This window comes from Eretmochelys imbricata, chromosome 12, assembly GCF_965152235.1.
Source record: "Eretmochelys imbricata isolate rEreImb1 chromosome 12, rEreImb1.hap1, whole genome shotgun sequence".
NCBI lineage: Eukaryota > Metazoa > Chordata > Testudines > Cheloniidae > Eretmochelys > Eretmochelys imbricata.
The window spans coordinates 39,981,548-40,002,172 of record NC_135583.1 but is presented as its reverse complement, the minus strand read 5'-3'; the positions used below and the strand labels follow the sequence as shown (position 1 = coordinate 40,002,172).

The 20,625-nt window shown below is 43.7% G+C and overlaps 1 protein-coding gene across 6 annotated transcripts in view; it reads left to right on the top strand.

Annotated features, from left to right (window-relative positions):
* The window catches only part of ANKRD11 (ankyrin repeat domain 11), a 234,416-nt gene that overhangs the window by 176,648 nt on the left and 37,143 nt on the right, over positions 1-20,625 (top strand). For 5 of the 6 annotated variants that reach the window (XR_013347705.1, XR_013347704.1, XM_077831391.1 and 2 more), the window contains exon 4: positions 7,632-7,770. The exons of the other annotated variant lie outside the window; for it this stretch is intronic. Coding sequence is in view for 3 of the 5 variants with exons in the window: in XM_077831391.1 (XP_077687517.1) it covers positions 7,632-7,770 (139 nt within the window). In the remaining 2 variants the exon portion in view is untranslated. The remainder of the gene's footprint in view (positions 1-7,631; positions 7,771-20,625) is intronic. 6 annotated transcript variants of the gene reach the window in all.

The window sequence follows — 20,625 nt, the reverse complement described above, 5'->3', positions numbered from 1 at the left end:
GGGTCCTCTAGGCACTACCACAATATAAATAATAACTGTCCTGATATGAATTGGATTAAGTATTGTCATTCCGAACATGTGGCTAAACTTCCTTTGTCAAGGCATTTGCTCTTGATGGTTTTATTTTTTGATACAGGAGACACCTTTTCCTCCCTGCATTGATGCATTGGTGCATTTCAGAAAAGACTTGGCGTGGCCAGTCCAGTTTGTAAATGTTGTTTTTGGTCATCACTGCTTATTTGTCTTTAGTGTTGCAATCTGCAATGCTATCGATCCAGTTTGGAGCACAAATGGCTTTGGGGATTTCCATGGTCCGGTAATGCAAATCTTTGCATAAGAGATTGGAATGTGGGTCAGTTTTGTGAACTATACAGTGAAAGTGCAACTTCAGTGCAGCTCTAAGTAGAGCATGAGTGGTGGTGTCAATAGTTCAGGGTGTGTTTGTACCCAAATCCAAGAGCTCGCTTTCATCTACCAGAAGTATGTATTCCTTTGCATCAGTTTGCACTTCGTTCATGCGTTCAGGGTCATTTTTTCAACTATAAGAGCTAAAAAAAAAAATTCCTGCATGAAAACTTAGATTTCTGGAGCACAAGAGGGTAACCTCAAAAAAAAAAAAAAAAAAAAAAAAAAAAAGCTTATTGAGCTGCAGCGAGCTGACCCAATTTGAGCCCTGAGTGAAAAAATAACTGTTACTGAGCCACGTCACACATGTGCCTATAGGTGTTCAAAATGGCTGCTCCCAGACTTTTGATGTTATCTGTGCTCTGAATTTAATCTGCCCTCTGTAATTTAACCCCTTGTCTTTACTACATGTATGTGACAGACTCTCATTGTACAGCCAGGCAGGAGTATCTTATTTTCTTGTCTAATTTAAGCAGACTTCTATCACCTTCAGTTTCAGTGGTTAGAGGTATTTGCAGTAGAGAGAATTAGCTTATTCTAGAGAGAACTGTGGCTTTGCCACCCAAAAAGAGAACCTAAGAAATTGCTGGTAATACCCTTATAATTCACTTAATTTTGCAGTAGAATACCATATGGGGACAGTTCTTCTAGGTCCCAGCTAATGATCGGGCTGAGGCCAAAAGTGTGAGGATTTGTAACATTTATATTTTTAACTCTAGCTAGACCAACTGAAGATAATGTTTTTTTACCAGACATGCAGTAAATCTTACCAATATCCCACAGCACTGAGTTCCACAAGTTTGATATGTTAAAGTATTTCTTTTTACACATTGTATTTAAACTGCCAACGTGAACATATTTTGTAGGCTTCAGCTTCTTAAACTCTGACAGATTTCTTAGTCTGTGACATGTTCTGACTACAGGGGAGCTTTTTCACCGTCCTCTTATTCAGTTGTTATCTTTCATTTGACAGTGTCATCAGTGTACTGTATTAATTTGTAAGAGAGGCATCAATGACTAGTTTAGACCATAAATTTTGAATAGGGGGATGTTTTGAATCTTTTCACAAGAGTAATTTGCAGATTAATTTGCCATGTTGTTGTTTGAACATGTGAGTATGAAATTAGGTTTCTAAAATATCAATTTAAAATGGTTATTTAAACTAACATAAGGCAACCACAGAGCTTTGAAGTGATGATGCAAGTCCAGCAACACTGTCAGCTGGCATTTTCTACTAGGTTTCACTGGCAGGGAGAGTACTTTCCCAGCAACAGAAAGCACTGTGGGTTTTCTCTGACTGAAATCTATTTTAAGATTTCAGACAATGAAAGAATCCTGTTTTTTTATATGAAGTTCAGTTGGCCCCTTGTTTCTAGCATTCTGAAGTTCTCAACAGGGAACTCTAATGCCTTTTGCATAAGTGCTTTGTATGTAGGAAATCTCAACTTCCAGTGTCAAGGGTTTAATCAGATTTCTGGCCCATAACTCACGGCGTAGGAAAAGGTAATTTGTAGCTTCTTTATGGATAAAGGAAATTTATCTGCATTTCCCTGCTCAGTCTCTGAAAGTATGAAATGTACAAACTGCTGCTGCCCAGCAGTGACTGAGCCAGGAAGGTGTCATCTTAGAAATGTCAGTTACAACTGGTGTTTCTTGACCCTCCTGCAGCAGGTAGACCTCTTACTGAGAAGTGATACCACTCCACACTGGCAGCTTGGGGCCCTGACTAGAGGCCTAGAAACCAGCTTCCAACCTGCTTTCAGAGAAGTAAGGAGTGCTGCAGATTTCTGATTTGTGCTAAGAAAATAAATGGAATTCACTTGCCTTGCACCATCATTTCTACATTGAGCAGTTGCAACGTAACACTCAAGTTGTGCCTTAAGAATGAAGCAGTAGGAGAAGAGAAACTTGCATACAGTCTTTTCTATTTTTATGAGATTGTCCTGAACTCTAGCAAGTGAGGGCATGTGAATGTCTGAAATGGTTGGGCCGAAGTATGAATATAAATGTTTCTAAATAATGTTTTCCAAGTTTTCCAGGGGATGTCGGCAGGTCTTCATTCTGAGAATCACTTACATGTAAAGTTTCAGAGTAACAGCCGTGTTAGTCTGTATTCGCAAAAAGAAAAGGAGTACTTGTGGCACCTTAGAGACTAACCAATTTATTTGAGCATGAGTTTTCGTGAGCTACAGCTCAAAGCTCATGCTCAAATAAATTGGTTAGTCTCTAAGGTGCCACAAGTACTCCTTTTCTTTTTACATGTAAAGAAGATGCCCTGTTAGCCCATTATAGCACTGCTGTGTTAGTATTTGAGCTGCCACGTCAATGTGGGTGTCTCTGGAGAGTGAAAAGGGCAAAATACCCTGCTTGTAATAAGACTGCAGACCTGGAGTTGCTCACTGTGCGTTTGGTTTGTTGATTTGAATGGATTACTAAGGAATAATCTAGTAGCTCTGGTTGTGAGCTGGTGCTTGCCAGTCATCCCTGGCTGTATCTCTTTCCCTTCCTCCCCCCATGACAGATGTAAACTAATACCTGTCCCTGACCTTGTGAGGCTTCTGATCTGTTCAGAATAGTAGCTGGCACAAAACATGGCATCATTTGTTGTTACAAACTATTTTTATTCACAAGTCAGAAAATAAGACAAAAGTATTTCCAAGCAGAACATTTACACGAAATGGTAATGTATTTATTTTGGCTGCTCTGAATTTTTTCTGGCACCCTGATAACTTCTGCAATGAGGAAGAGCTCTCTGTTTCTTATCTTGAACAAGGCTCTCCTTTTTCTAGTTCCAAATGTTAAGTAATACACTCCCTCTTCTGAATGTTTGTTACTGGCTCCGTCTAACCACAAAAGCAGAAGCAGTCTTTGGGACAGCAAGAGATCCTGCTGGAGAGCAGTTAGATGTGGGTCATGGAGCTTAATTTTTAAAAAATCCCTGGCTCCTAAATCCATTTTGTAAGGTCCCAATATTGTGGTTGGAACAGAGGTGTAGCATTTTTAATGCAGCTTTAGTATTGCATGCCACTAGGGTGGCCAAACTGGCCACAACTTGAGGAACAAGTAAATAAAATGAGCTGATTGGAGTAAACAGTTTTTCTAAGCTGCATGTTAAGCCTGTACCAGATAAAACTGAGAAGGAGGAAGGAGCAACGTACACACAGTGACAACATAGTCTTATGACTGCTAGCACAATAAGCTATCTGCCAGGATCTTACAAGTCTGATACAAACAGCATGACTGGTGGGGTGGGGGGGTTATCGAGGGAATTTGTTAGATTCATTTGTCTAGGTTTCTTGCAATTATCTTGCGTTAATTAAAATATTAAGACTATGTTTAGTTAGTAGATGTTTAAAAGTAAGGCTGAACAAGATTTAAGGTCTAGCTTTTGCTAACATCTTGAAACATAAGTTTGTTAATAAATAGACGATTTGGCTTTGCTTTTAAAGCAATGCTGCAGATTTAAAATTTGTTACACTAGATTTGAACAAACCAGTTTCTCAAATACAAAGGAAAGTATAGGTAATTTACACACACATCTTAAACATCCATAGGTTCCCCTTCATACTGAAGGACTCACATACAGCCTTGTACCAGCTTTAAACATTTTTTCTAATTTGAATCCTCTGACTTCATGCAACCCAGTCTCACTTGGGGTATGTTTACCCAGCGACTGAGAGAGGGCTTCCCAGGGCAGGCCACCAGACATGCGCTTGCTCTGCGCGAGCTCGTGCGCTTACCAGAGTTTTGTGGCGTGGTAGCACAGGCAGCAGTTTGGGCTGGCTGCCTGAATCCAAGCCTGCCTGTCGCTTCGGGGCCATGCTGGGCGGCTATTGTTTGTGCGCTCGCCTGAGCAGAACGTGCATGCATCCATCTATCCACACCGACACGCCAAGCTGCTGTGTAGCCATACGCTTAAATCCTTCCTCAAACCTATTTTCTTCTGACTGCTCCACTACTAATTGCTACTCCAGTGTCATCTGCTCCCAGCTGACAGCTTAAAAAAGCCCCAAGCTCCATAATATCTCAACACCACAACGAATAAGCAAGGAATACACAAGGCAATCATTGGTTTGCTTCCCTTGCTTCCCCCAGCAGCTGTCTTCCCTTCCCTGCATGTGTGAGAGATATAATCCCCTAATAAAAACTTTGTACATTTTGAGTTAAGATTGCTGGATTACAGGTCCCAAGAAGGCAGGTATTAAGAAGTTAAGTCATTCTACCACCCATCTGTACTCCACTCCACTCAGAGTTCTTCTTGATGTCATCTACACCACAGCACAATCCACATAACCCCACCCTCATCCTGATCAGCAAGCAGCCACCCTTGAACTCCGACTGTCTTTATTGGTTTGTGTATTTCAGTGATTAATATAGGGTTGGTACCTTGTCTGTAGTTCTGTGTGTGGTTTTGAAATGGCATGTGTAAGGAAATGAGGAACGTCGGCAGACTGCACATGGTTGCTGGGACTCCAGAGAGCCGGGCTAGTCAAATGGGAATATGGGGGAGGGATGCGGGTGGCAAGCTGGGATGTGGTGAGTGAACAGAGCTTTCAGGGGGTGGCGTGAGGAGAGCTGTGCTGAGCTTTGGGAGATGACGTTTCATAGCAGAAATGTGCAGACGCCTGGGGGAGAAGAGGCTTGTGTGCAGGAAGAGGCGGTCTGATGTCTCAGCTCAGAGGGGTCAGCGGATGAACTGCTCACCCAGTGCGGCTGCCTCAGCTCCCTGGCACGCAGAAGCAGCAGCGCAATGGGGAGCCATTGGTGCACAGGGCAGATGCTTGTCTCTCCCTGTGTGTGAGACCAGTTGTGATTGTGAGAAAGAAGTTTGCAGGAACTGTGGTTATTTAGCTGGAGGAAAGCAAAGAAATGGGAGGAAAAGCAGGAATTCTCCCTGGAATGCCATACACCAACAGTTGTTTCTCATGTGTGTGTTCTTTTTGTTTTGTTTTGTTTTTAAATTCAGCATATTTCTGTGCTCATTAGTGAGTATACTCCTGGGGGCCGGGGGGGGGGAACCAATGTATTTTTAACTGGCTGGCTTATCCGTGTGACTTGAGCCTTCTATAGTAATTGTTGGTAGCTGCAGGGCAGAGGTTGTTATCTACAGGCTCCCGAGTTACTGAACTTGGCCCACTAGCTGCTTATACTTCTAGCAGATGTTTCAAGCTGTTCAGACCGAGACACCTCTTTCTTTAGAGGAGAGCTGAAATAGAAACCCCCCCCCCCATCCTCTGTTTCCCCACGCAAACACCAAGCCAGAAACATATTTTGTTGTTGTACATTATTAACTAGGATACCACTGGTTATAGTGGAGAATCTGAGGTAACTAAGGGAGGTAGGAAGTTTAGATGTGAGATCTACAGCAGATGGGACACATGGGCTGTTCCGGTTTATGATAGAGAGCACATCCCCCAAAGGGCTATGCTGGGGCTTTGCAGTATGATTTTTGTTGCTAATATGTACAGAAAAGACCGTTTAAGTGCGTTTTGTCTGGCTGGAGTACTGATCCCTTTAACAGTCAGTAACTTTAGCAGGCTTATCAACTGCAGAATATTCTACAGACTTTTTCTGCAGACATTGCATGTGGCAAGGGAAAATCCTCAGCTCAGTATGGAGAAGGAAGGCCTTTAATATTGTTTTTGTTTCTTAATGGGAAGGTTTTCACCCCACCCTGTGTGCTCTGTATGCACTCTCCACAAACTCTCATGAAGGTTAGAAAACCCTAACTACCACAGGGGGAGTTTTGTTCAAAAACTCCCCCCAAAAAACCTAGCTTGCCACTAGCACTTCCTGTTTTTCTCTCACACTCAGATCCTCTGTCCCCACAACAGAAAGTGCTAATGTAATAACTCCATCTTGACTGTAAATGGGGCTGCTAATTTCACACCACAGCATGGTGTCCATTTGCCAGATAGGTCTGCCGTACTCTTCTGCAATGGCATCTTGGCATTTTAGTCTGGTAGAATACCGGGACTTGTTGGCAAAGTGACTGAACTCTGTGTACTGTAACTTATATGTAGGCTTGGCAGAATTCAGTTTGTATTTGTTGATAATTTTGACAGACATCGATGTTTTTAAGCATTTTTTTTTAAATTATCAATTTAAATGTTCAGTTGTGCAAAATTATGGGTTTTAAGCATTTTTTTCAACGGTTACAATTTACTTTTTTATAGTTGCAGGAAATTCTGGGGTGGGGGGGCAGATAATTATTTAATGACCTTGAGGTTCAAAAAGTTAAAGCTGTATAAATGTTAAAACACAAATTGTCCACATCACATGTCAAAGTATACAAAGTAAATATCCTTAAATCAAACGCCTAATCATTTCTCATGCAGCATTTTTCTTACTTGGCCTATCTGTAAATTTTGATTATCATTGATGGAAATATTTTTTCTTTGGTCTGTGTGTACAGTGAAATCATCCATTGACATTTACTAATAAAAATCAAATCCTTCCAAGCCTGTATATGAGAGTAAGAGCACGTTGTTACATTCACTGCAGAAATATAGTGACATTGATCTTTTGTTATTGTGTTTACTTCCATGTTTTAACAATGATGTCTGATTCTTCTAGCTTAATTAAGAAACGTAAATAGGTTATTGGTGAGCTGATGGTCTGGTAGCAGTGCAACTTGCTGCCGTGCAGGAAGGTGAGGTGGGAGTGAATCTCAATGCGTCTCCCAGGATCAGTGCCTCACTCTCTATAGGGCTGTATGTGCTTCAGAGGCAGCTAGCTCAGCCCCTGGAAAGAGACTTCCTATCTAGTGTCCCCATCTAGGCATTGCACAGAGGAACCCTGAGTAGTTTGGAGATCCAGCCTTCAGCCAGAAGAAAGGGTTGCTGTGATGCAGGTAGTTCTGGGACAGAGAGAGGTGGGAGGCTACTTCTGCCACCAAAAATGTATTTATTTCCTTCCTCTCTACAAAAAGATCTAGACATGTACCCTTGTGAAGCACCCGGCAGAAGGAATGGCACCAAAGGCTCAATGCATACCATTCTAGTCACTTCATCAGCAACATATTCTTCAAGAAAACATGAAAAGTGAGGCCTATTTGATCTGTTGTAGGAAAAGGAAAACCCCTCTGTGACAGAAGATCGTTTTTTCTGGGTAATTGCAGTGGCTCAGTCTAAATATTGTAAAAACCTGAACTCAGGCACAAAAAGTCCATGGAGGCAAAAGCCTTGGGAGAGACTCTTGTGAAATCTTTTCTCCTTCCTTTCTAGGATAAAGATAAAGTTTCTCTAACCAAGACTCCAAAGTTGGACCGGAGTGATGGTGGCAAAGAGGTGAAAGAGAGAGCTACGAAACGGAAGTTGCCTTTCACTGTTGGAACAAATGGAGATCAAAAAGACTCGGATACAGGTAAGGGAAAATATGAGCACCACACCACCTAAATGTGGACTCTGGGGCTGGGGAAATGGTGAGTGCATTTCACCCTAGCAAAAACTGTCCTTAGGTGACTGTATGGTTTTTCCTGTACTATTTAAACCTCCATGGGAACATTGTGCTGTGTTCAGTCTTATATCAAGGGTGGAATGGAGTAAGATCAGTTCTGATCTTAGTAATAAATTTAATTTAATCAAACAAAAGGATTTTTAAAAACACACTTCTTCCTGTGGCTGGTTAGTGATCAATCCTATTCAACTGCTAGTTAAACCAGTTCATCAACTGAGACTTAGACTGGTGGGGAAGAAGTACTGAGTCTCTCAGTCGGAATTTGTTAAATACCGGGACAAATCTAAGTCATCCTAAAAATCTATTTGATAATACATTGGTGTGTGTCTATATCATAAATCTGAAGGATAATATGCATATGCACGCATGTCTACACACACTCAACTGTAGTTTGACTTTAACACTTTTGATACAGGACCATCCTGTCTTAAAGCTGAAAAGGTCATTCAGGTGGCCTTGCTTATTTGTACTGTCGAATGTAAAACTGGTTGAAAGAGCATAAATAAATGACACTAGATCGAGTTGGGGGTGGAGAAGTGATTCCTTCAGCCGGGCAATTTTCGCCCCAGTTTTATGTAACATTTTTATCGGTGGTCTAGAAGAAGAGATTAGCTTGCTACTTTATTTGCAAGTAATACGAAATTGGGAGATGTGACAAGAAACATTGAGAATGGAGAAAATAGTACAAAGGGATATAAAGAACTTAGAAATATAAGCAGGAAATAAAATGATTCGGTCTGTAAAAATACCTGTTAGTGCATTTGGGGAAAATAATCCAAATGATGCATGGCAGTGTGGGCAAGTAGTCAGGCTAGCAGGGGGAATTATGGATCGCAGAGTGGCTATGAGGCTGCAATGTATGGTGGAAAGCAAAGCCAATATCGCTTTTGGCTGCCCATGCGTAAGACATGCCATCACAGATCATACCGCACTGGTGGAACGTCGTGTACACTCTGCACTTGAAATACCATGTACAGTTCTAGTCACGTCAGCATCAGAAATCAGTACAGACCGTGGAAGGAGATCAGAGAAAAGCAGCAAAAATTATTAACATTAAAAGCTAACCCAGTATAATTCAGATGGATGACTAAGAAGTCTGAGGTGAGGCAAGTCGACAAGCGACTGAAAGGCAAAATCACCTCAGAGGGAGAGGAGATTAAGATAGTCCAAGGGTCACTATAGAGTTAAGAAGTTGAAATGGGTAAAGGGAGTAGCAGGGAAACTTCCTTAACAGTGATGTCTACTAGACTGTGGGTTAAACTCCAAGGAAAGGGATGAAAGCCCTGTTGTCTGAGTTATTTAAGACCAGATTGCACAAGGCCCCTACTTGTACCGTAACAGGTACTAGGAGGGGTTTTCCATTTCCATTTTCTCTAACTCCTTACATGTAATTGAACTGTAAGACTAATCTTATACATCACAAGGTCCTGGGGTTCTAATAAGCAGGAGGATACAGCTCGACCTCTGTACAATGTGATTCGGCCCTTTTGCATTTATTTTTCCCAAGTTAAATATAACGGTCAGAGTCTGATATGACAAGGTATAGTCTGTGTCACATGGTCAGTATACTGAGTTATTGACTGATTTTGTTTGGATTAAAAGTTTGTAAGGCTGGTTTTAAAACATACCCAAGGATTGTCTGAGCCAAGTTGCTAGCACAGTTTTGTCAGTTGGTTAATAAATAATGTTTGATTTGCTTGGGGATAGAGTCGAATTTCTGTGAATTTCATTGTGCTGAATGGCAGTTTCTTCTGTTGCCGAACTCCCTGTCCTGAGAGACAGTTTCCAAAACTTAGTTTATCTTGTTAAAGTGTAACTCAAATTGATTGCCATTTCTAGGTATGAATCGTCATTTTTGCATTCTTGGCATATTGATGAGTAAATACATCATGGAATGAATATGTGATGGAGGTCACAGTAAATTGAAAGAGAGAGGGCAGCCCCTGATCACTTGAGAACAGATTGTGTTACTGCTCTGAAAAGGTGTGATCTTGACTCATTTTCAAAGCTAAGCAGTTTGCATTCTGGATAGTACTTGGCTTGGTGACCATCTGATTAGTCCCAGTGTCCTAGGCTATGTCTGACTTGAATGAGTTTAGGAGTCTCTGACCAGTGTGGCCAGGGCTACTAAGGGGAAAAGAGTTAAGCCTGGTGTTGGAACCTTCACTGCTGCCTTTTAACATTTAAATTCTCAACCAAACAATGTATTTGCAGGGAAAGGGGAGTCATAAGTTCATTGTAGGCTATTTCAAGGATAAAGTGATCATAACAATTATTAAAATGTCATTGTGAAGCTCTGCATTAATTTTCCAATGGTGTCGAGGGGTAATTGTCTCAGTTTACAAGACAAGGCTATTTTTTGGAGTGCTCCAAACTCCTCTTGGGATGTGAAAAAGCAGCTTGGCTCTTTCTATCTCATCCATCAACATCCTGCCTAGGTTCTGCAGCCAGCCTGTAATCTGAGCAGAGGACAAGCGGATGAGGGGGGTTTGATGGCCCTGCTGTCAGCAGCATCGCCACGCAAGATTCTTCCCTAACCCCATTTTCTTGCTGCCTTCAGAATGCTATTGAGCAGCAGCCGCCAGGGCTAGTTGGAGGCCACTTGCCTACCCTGTCTTGCAGCTCCTCCCTGCTGCCAGCAACCTTTGACTCCACCCTTTTGCAGTCATGAGACTGACGCCTCCTCAGAACACACCTTCTCCTGCAGAGTTGGTCCTTGGCAAAGAGGGTGAGAAATGTCAAGTTTCGCTCCTCGTCATGTCTCATCTGGGGCGCTGCTGACACACACAGCAAAATGGCCACCTTGTGTCAGTCAGGAAGTGGAACAGGGGCTGCAAAATGGTAATTCAGTCTCACAACAGTGCGTTTAAATGACACCCTTCATATACTGAGAAAGTGTGGGTGAGTTTCTAACAACCTGTCTGAGAGACAAGGAGAGGAAGTGACTCAGTCCCTGGCTGGGGGCAGGGAGTTTCAGGTAGATGGTGCAGTGCGAGTAAGATGCTTAGCAAGAACATGCTGTGTTTTTTCTTTACTCAAAGAATCAGACATTTCAAATGGAAAAGGTTTGTTGTCTTGTCATTCTCCTTCCCCCGCCACCTCTGCCATTGGGGAGTTGCACTCTGCTGCACGGTCTGAGTCTTGTCCCATTTTAGGGTCTGACTTTCAGTAGATTAGTAGCAACATATTTGTGTGTGTGTACCATGTTGCCCACTTAGCTTATGCATTCCCAGATGAGTGCCCCCAAATCTCCAATTTATACACGTGTGGCGAGAGAGACACTTATCTAATCACACACATCTGGCAATGCCCACTCAAATGCTGGCTAGCAAGTCACTGAAAGTCTTTGATGTCTCAGACAATGGGTCTTCCACCGCACACTCAACATCCATCAGCCATTCTCACTGTTTCTCTCTGGAAGGATTCTGCTTGTCTGAATACTCTATGGGAGGAGAAGGAAGGGTTTTTTTTCCAACTTTGATTTCAGCTATTGTGAGAAGTAGGATTGCAACGTCTCAGTTAACCAAATCAGTCACACAGTTGACCTCAGTTCATTGACATAATGCAGCCCAGTTTGTTGGAGTTCAGTACCTATTGTTCTGGGTGTTTTTGAGGATGTTTTTGTTTGGTGTTTCATGGCTATGGTGTGAAATTCAGCCCTAAATATATGGGAACTGAAATTGAGGGCAAGTCTTTCTCTCCTCCTGCTGCTGATGGGGCATTTCTCTCTCTCAAAGTTGAAATAGAAAATGGTGACCCTGTTGCATGGATTTGTAGTGATATTTACCGTTTGAGCTCTGTCTTTTTTGCCACTGTGTGTCTGATGGTATCTTCTCAAATACTTCTATTTCAGCTTTGCTATGTAAAGTAACTACTGTACATGTTGTTTGGAAGTAGGTGTGAATAACAGCCATTGTTTGTTCAGATCTCTGTTTTATCTTCTAAATTGAAGGTGACTTTGAACTGCAGTTGGTGCCTCAATGCTGATCGGTAGCAGCCATTATTAGGTATTGTTGCATAGGTGTTTTCTGTGTTTGCCTGCCCTTGTGTCCCTGTGCAGGGTGTGAGCTACTTAGCAGGCATTCCAGTCTTTTAGGAGTGGCACTTAGGCTGTGTCTACACTGCGTTTTGTTGGTAAAACTTTAGTCAGTTGGGGTTTGACCAACAAAACTTTTGTCGATAAAAAGCGCCAGTGTGGACAGTGCTTTGTCTGCGGGAGACACTCTCCCACTGTCAGAGCTGTCACCCCCTCGTTGGGGATGGTTTTATTTTGTCAGCAGGTTCTCTCCTGCCAACAAAGAGCAACTACGCTACGTACCTTACAACGGCTCAGCTGTGTGGCCGCTGTAAGGTGCACAGTGTAGACATAGCCTAAGTGAAGACCTATTCTTTTCCTTTCCTCTCCTTTCCTGTTTGTTTTCTCTGTGTCCATGTCCTCCTCCCTTCAGCCCTGATCTTGCTACCTTTTCCCCTTCCCTAGTCGATTTCCAAACCACCTATTCTCTGTCCATTAAATTGCAACAAACTTTTTAGCTGCCACCAGAGCAACTTCCCTCATCTTGAGCAAGTGAGTCCATTTGCTGGGGAGACATCTGTGCTGATCCTTGAATCATATTGCAGTGGGTGCTGTTGAAGCTGAGCAGATCACATGCACTTCCTCCTACCCTCCTCCTTGCAGCCTACTCCTTGAGTTTGTTTGGAAGCATGTAATGCTTGTAGAGTGCTGATGTATTCAGAAAGAGAGCAAGTAAGCAGTTTCATTCTTGAACTGTCTTATTTGCAACCCACCCCGCAGTGTGACATTACTCTGCCTTGATTCAGAACCAAGCACTCAGAATACCACACAGAGGGTTTTGTCACTTACTTAAACATTCTTGGCAGGGTGTATGGAAGATATTACTTGCAAACATTGTTTTCAAGTGTATAGTTTTGGAACAGTAGGGCCAGTGTTAAACCTTTCTAAATTATCTGTTTCAAAATGGCTCCTAGAGCAATAATCCTGGTTCCAGGATGCCGTGCAGTTAATCAAGTATATTGCCTTTATGTATGTTTTAAAACAACAATAGAACAAACTTAGCCATGCGCCTAAAGCTCATGAAACATGTATGTTACAAACTCTACACAAGACTCTTGTCTAAACTGCCCCCATACCCAAAAGTTGTCTAAAGAACCTATGTTTTTCAGTTTAGATGCAAATATAGCTAGTATAGCCAAGGCAGCGTGGAAAGAGGCCAAGAGAATAAAACCAACCTTTCACCCATTAATGCCAAATCTTGCAGTTTGGAGCACCTCTTCATTGTGCTGAAAACAGGGGTTTTGGCGTTTTCCAAACAGATTTGCTAACTTTAACTTCACAAAGCATAGGAGAGCCTCGGAGAGGCTACGAAAAGAGGGGCAGGAGAGGAAGGCAGTATACTGAAGGCCGAAATAGCCGTAATGTGAAACCAGCTGAGTGGTGAGGTTGAGAGAGGTGGGGGCAGCAATTGAGACTTACAGAAATGAAATTCTTGGCTGTACTCTGCCTGAGGCCCATGTGTGGTTTTGCAATAAACTGCTACCTGAGTCATGGAGCTGACTCAAAGGCACCAGACTCTTAATTACTGAGCTGTATGCTTTCCGTATTCCTGTGTATTCATATTGTATATGTAGCAAAGCAAGTAAGAAGTGCAGTGTATTATCCCCACTCTACAAATGCTGGGTACTGGATTGGTATTGCTGCGAACAGTTGCTTTGAAATGCACAGCTCAGAGTGGAAAACTCCTTAAATTAGGTTTTACTGAAAACAATTTGATTTAACTTGGAGATTTAAGGCTGTTGCACTTGAGACCATGGCTTCTGGCAGTTGGAAGGTGCAGCTGTAGTTTCCAGATCCTGGATCATCAGGGGGTATATTTTAATAAAACCTTCAGACTACTCTGGTTTCATTCCAGCCCCCAGAGCAGCCTAGGTCGGAACACAGCATAGAAGCTGTGATCAAAATTGGCAGTGTCTGAAGTAACATTAAGTATCCAGAGCTACTTATTGGTGTAGCAATAAGCCCCATTCTTGAAATCCACAAGGGTGAGGTGGGGATTATACTAAGTCTAAAAAAATTTCATGTTTTACCTCCTGTGCAGTTGATCATTTTCTCTCGGTCTGAGGTTTTGTTGGGTCTGAGGACAATTGCTCAGGGCAAGTCTAAACTTTTTTCCTACCCCCATTTAGTTTCGCCGCTCTCCTCTGGCTCGTTCAGAATCTGTAGAAGCACGGTTCTTTTATACATGTGTGAGATGCTGATCAAGTCATAGTAGTCACAAGAGAAGATCAAAATGGACTTTGCAAGTTCAGCCTGTTTACAGAGTCGTGTGTTGCTGAAAGATGTCTGGAGCTTGGTAACCAAGTATAAACTAAAAATACAGGGACAATACAGCATACACACAGTGTGGTCTTATGCCTACTACATATCCCTTTGATTTTATTGCAGTGTGTATTGCTTCTTCACTGTTGAAAACAGTAACAGATTAAACTAATGTAAAATCACACCTCCAACAGTATTTTAACAGCAGCTTTTTGTAGTAAAAAGTCCCCCAAACACTTGAGAAATTCCATTGTAAAGAGAAAAATAGCAGTTCCAGTTTTTAAAAAATCCATTTAATAATGTAGATTTTCACTTCTTTGGTATCTATAACACAGGGAATTCAGAATGCTTCACAAATAATAACTAGCCTCACAACACCCCTGAGGTAAATTATGGGACGTATGGTTCGGCCACTTCTGAGATACAATGCTGCATCTGTTTACCAGCGCAGAGCAACACTTCACAGCTGCTTGAGATGGGAAGGAAAGAAGAATCCCACATTTAATGGAAACTGCAGAGGGAATCTTCAGCAGGCAGAATGTAATTTAAAACCAGTGTGTGGTAATCTGAAACCTGCTGCCCTTAGATCCATCAGTCCAGAATTGATCATTAACCTGCCTCTTCACCTGTCAGTCTAGCAGCAGTGGCTAATGACAGAGCAGTATCTGCTGGTGCCTTTTAAACCTCTGTTTTTCCATTTCAACCACAGTCTGTGCTCTGCCTCAAACACAAGCTCTACTTGGGCTGTAAAAGGGAATGAATGATGCATGGTTTAGTAGCAATGAGACTTCAGTCATGAGACCCCTCAGCATTGCTTAATCATTGCAGTGGAAACAGAGTTAACACTAATATCACTGCACACACAGGTTCAGCCCTGCTGTAATGACTGTGTCTGTGTGAGGGAGGTGGTGGTAATTAAATCACAGAAGAACCTGGGGCCCTCCACCAAAATAAAACCCTCTGGTGTGTACACGGGAAAAGACAGTCTCTGCCCTAAAGAGCTAGCATTCTAAAGACAGGCCAGACACAGACATTAAACAAACAAGAAATAAGCAATTTGTCAAAAGTAAAGAACTTGTAAGTTACAGTTATTGCCAACTCCCACAATATTTGGTGGTGTTCTTCTTACAGCCCCTGCTCCTGGAGTCAGGTGATCGTGTGAGAATATCAGCTTTCATTTAAAAAAAAGAAGAGGTTTCTGACTTCATGGTTATGGAGAGAAGTTTGAAAATGTGACCCAGGAGGATTCTAAAGATTCAGAAACAAGAAGGCAAACCACAAAAATCCCATTTTTCTGTTTTGTTTTGTTTTTTAATTGAATGACTTTGAGGCCTTGAATCATAATTTTTAAGCTCTTTTTGGGGTTGGTGATGCTGCATTCCCTCACCCACCTCCCCTCTGTCCAGCTATCCTAGTCAACCTCTTGCACTGCCCTTGATCATGCAGAGTGCCCTGCTCCACCCTGCACTTCCCTACTGCCACAGGGAAACACTCAGCTTAGAATCATAGAATATCAGGGTTGGAAGGGACCCCTGAAGGTCATCTAGTCCAACCCCCTGCTCGAAGCAGGACCAATTCCCAGTTAAATCATCCCAGCCAGGGCTTTGTCAAGCCTGACCTTAAAAACCTCTAAGGAAGGAGATTCTACCACCTCCCTAGGTAACGCATTCCAGTGTTTCACCACCCTCTTAGTGAAAAAGTTTTTCCTAATATCCAATCTAAACCTCCCCCACTGCAACTTGAGACCATTACTCCTCGTTCTGTCATCTGCTACCATTGAGAACAGTCTAGAGCCATCCTCTTTGGAACCCCCTTTCAGGTAGTTGAAAGCAGCTATCAAATCCCCCCTCATTCTTCTCTTCTGCAGGCTAAACAATCCCAGCTCCCTCAGCCTCTCCTCATAAGTCATGTGTTCTAGACCCCTAATCATTTTTGTTGCCCTTCGCTGGACTCTCTCCAATTTATCCACATCCTTCTTGTAGTGTGGGGCCCAAAACTGGACACAGTACTCCAGATGAGTCCTCACCAATGTCGAATAGAGGGGAACAATCACGTCCCTCGATCTGCTCGCTATGCCCCTACTTATACATCCCAAAATGCCATTGGCCTTCTTGGCAACAAGGGCACACTGCTGACTCATATCCAGCTTCTCGTCCACTGTCACCCCTAGGTCCTTTTCCGCAAAACTGCTGCCTACCCATTCGGTCCCTAGTCTGTAGCTGTGCATTGGATTCTTCCATCCTAAGTGCAGGACCCTGCACTTATCCTTATTGAACCTCATCAGATTTCTTTTGGCCCAATCCTCCAATTTGTCTAGGTCCTTCTGTATCCTATCCCTCCCCTCCAGCGTATCTACCACTCCTCCCAGTTTAGTATCATCCGCAAATTTGCTGAGAGTGCAATCCACACCATCCTCCAGATCATTTATGAAGATATTGAACAAAACCGGCCCCAGGACCGACCCTTGGGGCACTCCACTTGATACCGGCTGCCAACTAGACATGGAGCCATTGATCACTACCCGTTGAGCCCGACAATCTAGCCAGCTTTCTACCCACCTTATAGTGCATTCATCCAGCCCATACTTCCTTAACTTGCTGACAAGAATACTGTGGGAGACCGTGTCAAAAGCTTTGCTAAAGTCAAGAAACAATACATCCACTGCTTTCCCTTCATCCACAGAACCAGTAATCTCATCATAAAAGGCGATTAGATTAGTCAGGCATGACCTTCCCTTGGTGAATCCATGCTGGCTGTTCCTGATCACTTTCCTCTCATTCAAGTGCATCAGGATTGATTCTTTGAGGACCTGCTCCATGATTTTTCCAGGGACTGAGGTGAGGCTGACTGGCCTGTAGTTCCCAGGATCCTCCTCCTTCCCTTTTTTAAAGATTGGCACTACATTAGCCTTTTTCCAGTCATCCGGGACTTCCCCGGTTCGCCACGAGTTTTCAAAGATAATGGCCAATGGCTCTGCAATCACAGCCGCCAATTCCTTCAGCACTCTCGGATGCAACTCGTCCGGCCCCATGGACTTGTGCACGTCCAGCTTCACTAAGGGAAGACAGGCAAAATGTCTGGCCTTGACTGTCAGGCCATTTCTCAGCTCCCTGTGGAGAGGTTGTCCTATGCTCATCCCCCGTCCCAGCGTCTGACACTGGCAGCAGCTCCCAGCCAATTCCCCCTCTCCCCCCCCCCCCGCCAGTGGATTTTTGGGGAGGGGCGTGAGCATCCCATGCTCATTCTTAGGGCCCTTGATTATTTCTTTCTCCTCCTCCCCTTACAAAGGAGTGGGGTTCCCAGTGCTGGGGGCCACGTTCCCAGCTGTGGTGGATAATTCCTTCAGCATGTTCGTTAGGAAGCAGCCTTGTCTCCTAAGAGCCCCTCTGTGTGTCAGTTTTTCTGGTAAAAGCACTACAAAGCAACGCTAGACTACAGAACTTCTTCCCTTGGGTGCTTGGGGGCTCTGGAGTCTAGTGCTGCTTTGCCTGTGGTTGCAAAGAATTTGGGGTGAATTTAAACACCCAGATCTTTTAGATTTTGAGGGCTTGTCTGAGAGAAGAAAGCCAAATCCAGTCAGCTTTACCCACGTGAGGAGTCTCGCTGTAGGGCATGGGGTTAGCATGAGTAAAGTCAGCAGGCGTTGGCCTCGGAGCTTTGAAAGGTGCTACTGTTTTTCAGCCTCATTCGTATTACTGCTTAAACATGCTGTGTGAGTCTAATTATGGGTTGGAAATGCTGGATGAATCAGATGACCTAAACCATCTACTCCTCCCCCGCCCCCACCCCCCCACCCCCGGAATACGTGCATTGCTGAGTTGCCTAACTGGCTGCTGATGTTTAGAAATACCTCCCATGGGAACAGCCTTGTTACTCACAAGTGGCTAAGCTGGCTAGGGAATCCGTGAGAAGCAAATTGCTGGCTCATTCAGAAATGCATCTATGTGTGAAGCTGTTACATGTATGCATTTCTGCTGCTGGCTTCAGTGCGATACATGCGGCTGGGCGACTGAGGGGCTGTGCTGCATAGGCCCTTTCCTAACTAAAATAGTCCAGAACCTGTCCTCACCTAGCAACCAGCGAGAGAGTGACTGTCAGAGCTTCTTCATTTCTAGCTGGGCCCCATAATGGTAGCACAGTGTAGTTAGACTGGCAAACACCATTGCTCAGATCCCATTTAAATGCCTATTTAAATATATGTAGCTGGTGAGAGAGTGCTGTGAGCCTCTGTGAACCAAAAATCTGTCCCTGATGGCTGGCTCCTTGATGTAAGAACTCTCATCAGCTGTATCCACAGGCTGTCCTGCCTCTAGCTTCCCAGGTAGGGAGAAGGAGCGTGGGCTGTACATCATGTGGAGCTTCTGTCCAGCGTCTCCTCACTGTTCTTCAGCATAAACAAGAAGTCTGGAAGCTGGACTATCGGTAACTTTCAGTTATTACTGTTTAACATCAAGGGCTGTGTTTTTACATTCGCTGCTTACTCAGGGGTCCAGTAAATGGCCACTTTTGCTGAGATGCCTTTTCACACTTCTGGTTGAAGGGTGTCTCCTTCGTTTAAACCAGACCTGCGGATTATCCTGATATTTGAACTGTGTCTAGTCTAGGGGGTAGCGTTAAACCCTCTTAGCTGAGTTATGCCTTTTAAAGATAACGAAAATATTGGGGCCTGGCCCTATAGATCCACTGACATCCATGGGCCTGACAGAAAGCATAATGATTTGCAGGTCAGGCTTTTGGTTTGGAAGGTCATTTGACTTTGTAACATATCAGAGTTCATGTAGTGCTCTTCAGAGCAATAATTTACCAGTACTCCACTTTCTCGCAGCACAATTTCAGTCTAGGACACCTTTCAGTTTAGCGCATGTGGGAATGAATTCCCACTGATGGCCTCTGTCTCTCTCCTAGGTTAGGTTGTAATCACCGATCGCTCCGATTTATTTTCTAGGGGCAGAGGGGAGTGACCTTTTTCTCTCTGTCATTCTCTTGGAACAGGCTGCTGCATTTTTTTCCCCTCTCATTTTCTTCCACTGTTTCCGTTTTGGCATGAGCTTCCTTGGCTGATCAGCCAGACGTCCATCTCCATCCACGGGATCCTGCAATCCATTTGCATTGTTGGCTATGCAGCGTATGCATAAAATTCCATGCAACCAAAATCAGTCTCTTCCTTGTTGTAGACTCCTCGGTAATGTGACTTTCTCCTTTTGGTCCCACTCCTATTCCTTTCGCTGTACTTGTCCTGCGTTCAGGTCTGCGCAGCCTGCTCATTTTTTTTACTCTTTCATTGCAACAACACATTCTCCTGACTTTCAGCCCACCCTCCTTGTGCTGCCCCTTGTCTGTCTGGCTGTATGTTTGTGCTGCTTCCCCTTTTGAGCTGCCAGGATACGGAACCTGCTGGTGTCCTCCTTGCTCTGAAATCTCTGAGCTGCCTTATGTCTTGCCATGTGCACGTTGTCCTTAGATTCCGATCCTGTCCTGTCCACAGAGGTGTGGGTTCATGTGTCTGCTGCTGCCCCTTCTTCTGCTCACTGGCCATCCTCCGGTAAAACCGCCCCTTCCTCTCTCATTTGAACTGACGCGCCAATGCATTAAAACATTTTATGTGCTGCAGCCTCCCTGGTAAAAATGAGTCACTTCATGCATGCTGTGCTGCAGACAAGAAAAGCAGAGACTTGTGCTTTCTTCAGGGGCATAATACATTCTCCATTGCTGTCTATACCATTCTGATTTATTCTTATTGATCCTTTGTTTGGCTGCATGTTTGGGGAATACACTGTTGAAAATCCTGAGCTTTAACAGAGCCAACAGTCAGTTTCCCACACAGTGTGGAAAAGTTCATCTTATGCATTACTTGTTGGGCAGTGGTACCACCTTATATGCTTGTGTTGTCATGTCTAAGCAGTTCAGACAGACGCTGGTGTGTTACAGGGAGCCACATGTTTCTAGGGAATGGGGTGCTGTGCTGCTAAACTGCAGCAGTCTGCCAGTGCAGCTCTGGGTTGGAGTTCTCTTAACCACTAACTGTCAGCTTCTCAGAATGTACTGAAAAAAATTGTACAGGATTTTTCGCTGGCGTTGCCTTTCTTCCTTCTCCCACCCCTCCTTTTTTCCTCCCACCTCGGCTAAGGCCTGTGCTTCAACCCGTATTGTGCTAAGCCTACATGCAGAGCTAAACCGACAGCTGAATCTTGAATGCCTCCACAAGAAACAGCATGTGCTGTGGGACCTCTGGATAGCCACCTACAGCCTTCCAGCAGGAAAGAATTTGTACTCTAAATTAATGCACTGTGTGCATGTGTGTTGTATGACCTGGAATCTAATCTGGGCACAAGAACCGCCTATGGGCAAATGGGCGAATCCTTTTGTTGTCCTAGAAATGCACTCATGCTCTAGTCTTTCACCTAGAGTTCCCAGATTCACATTTT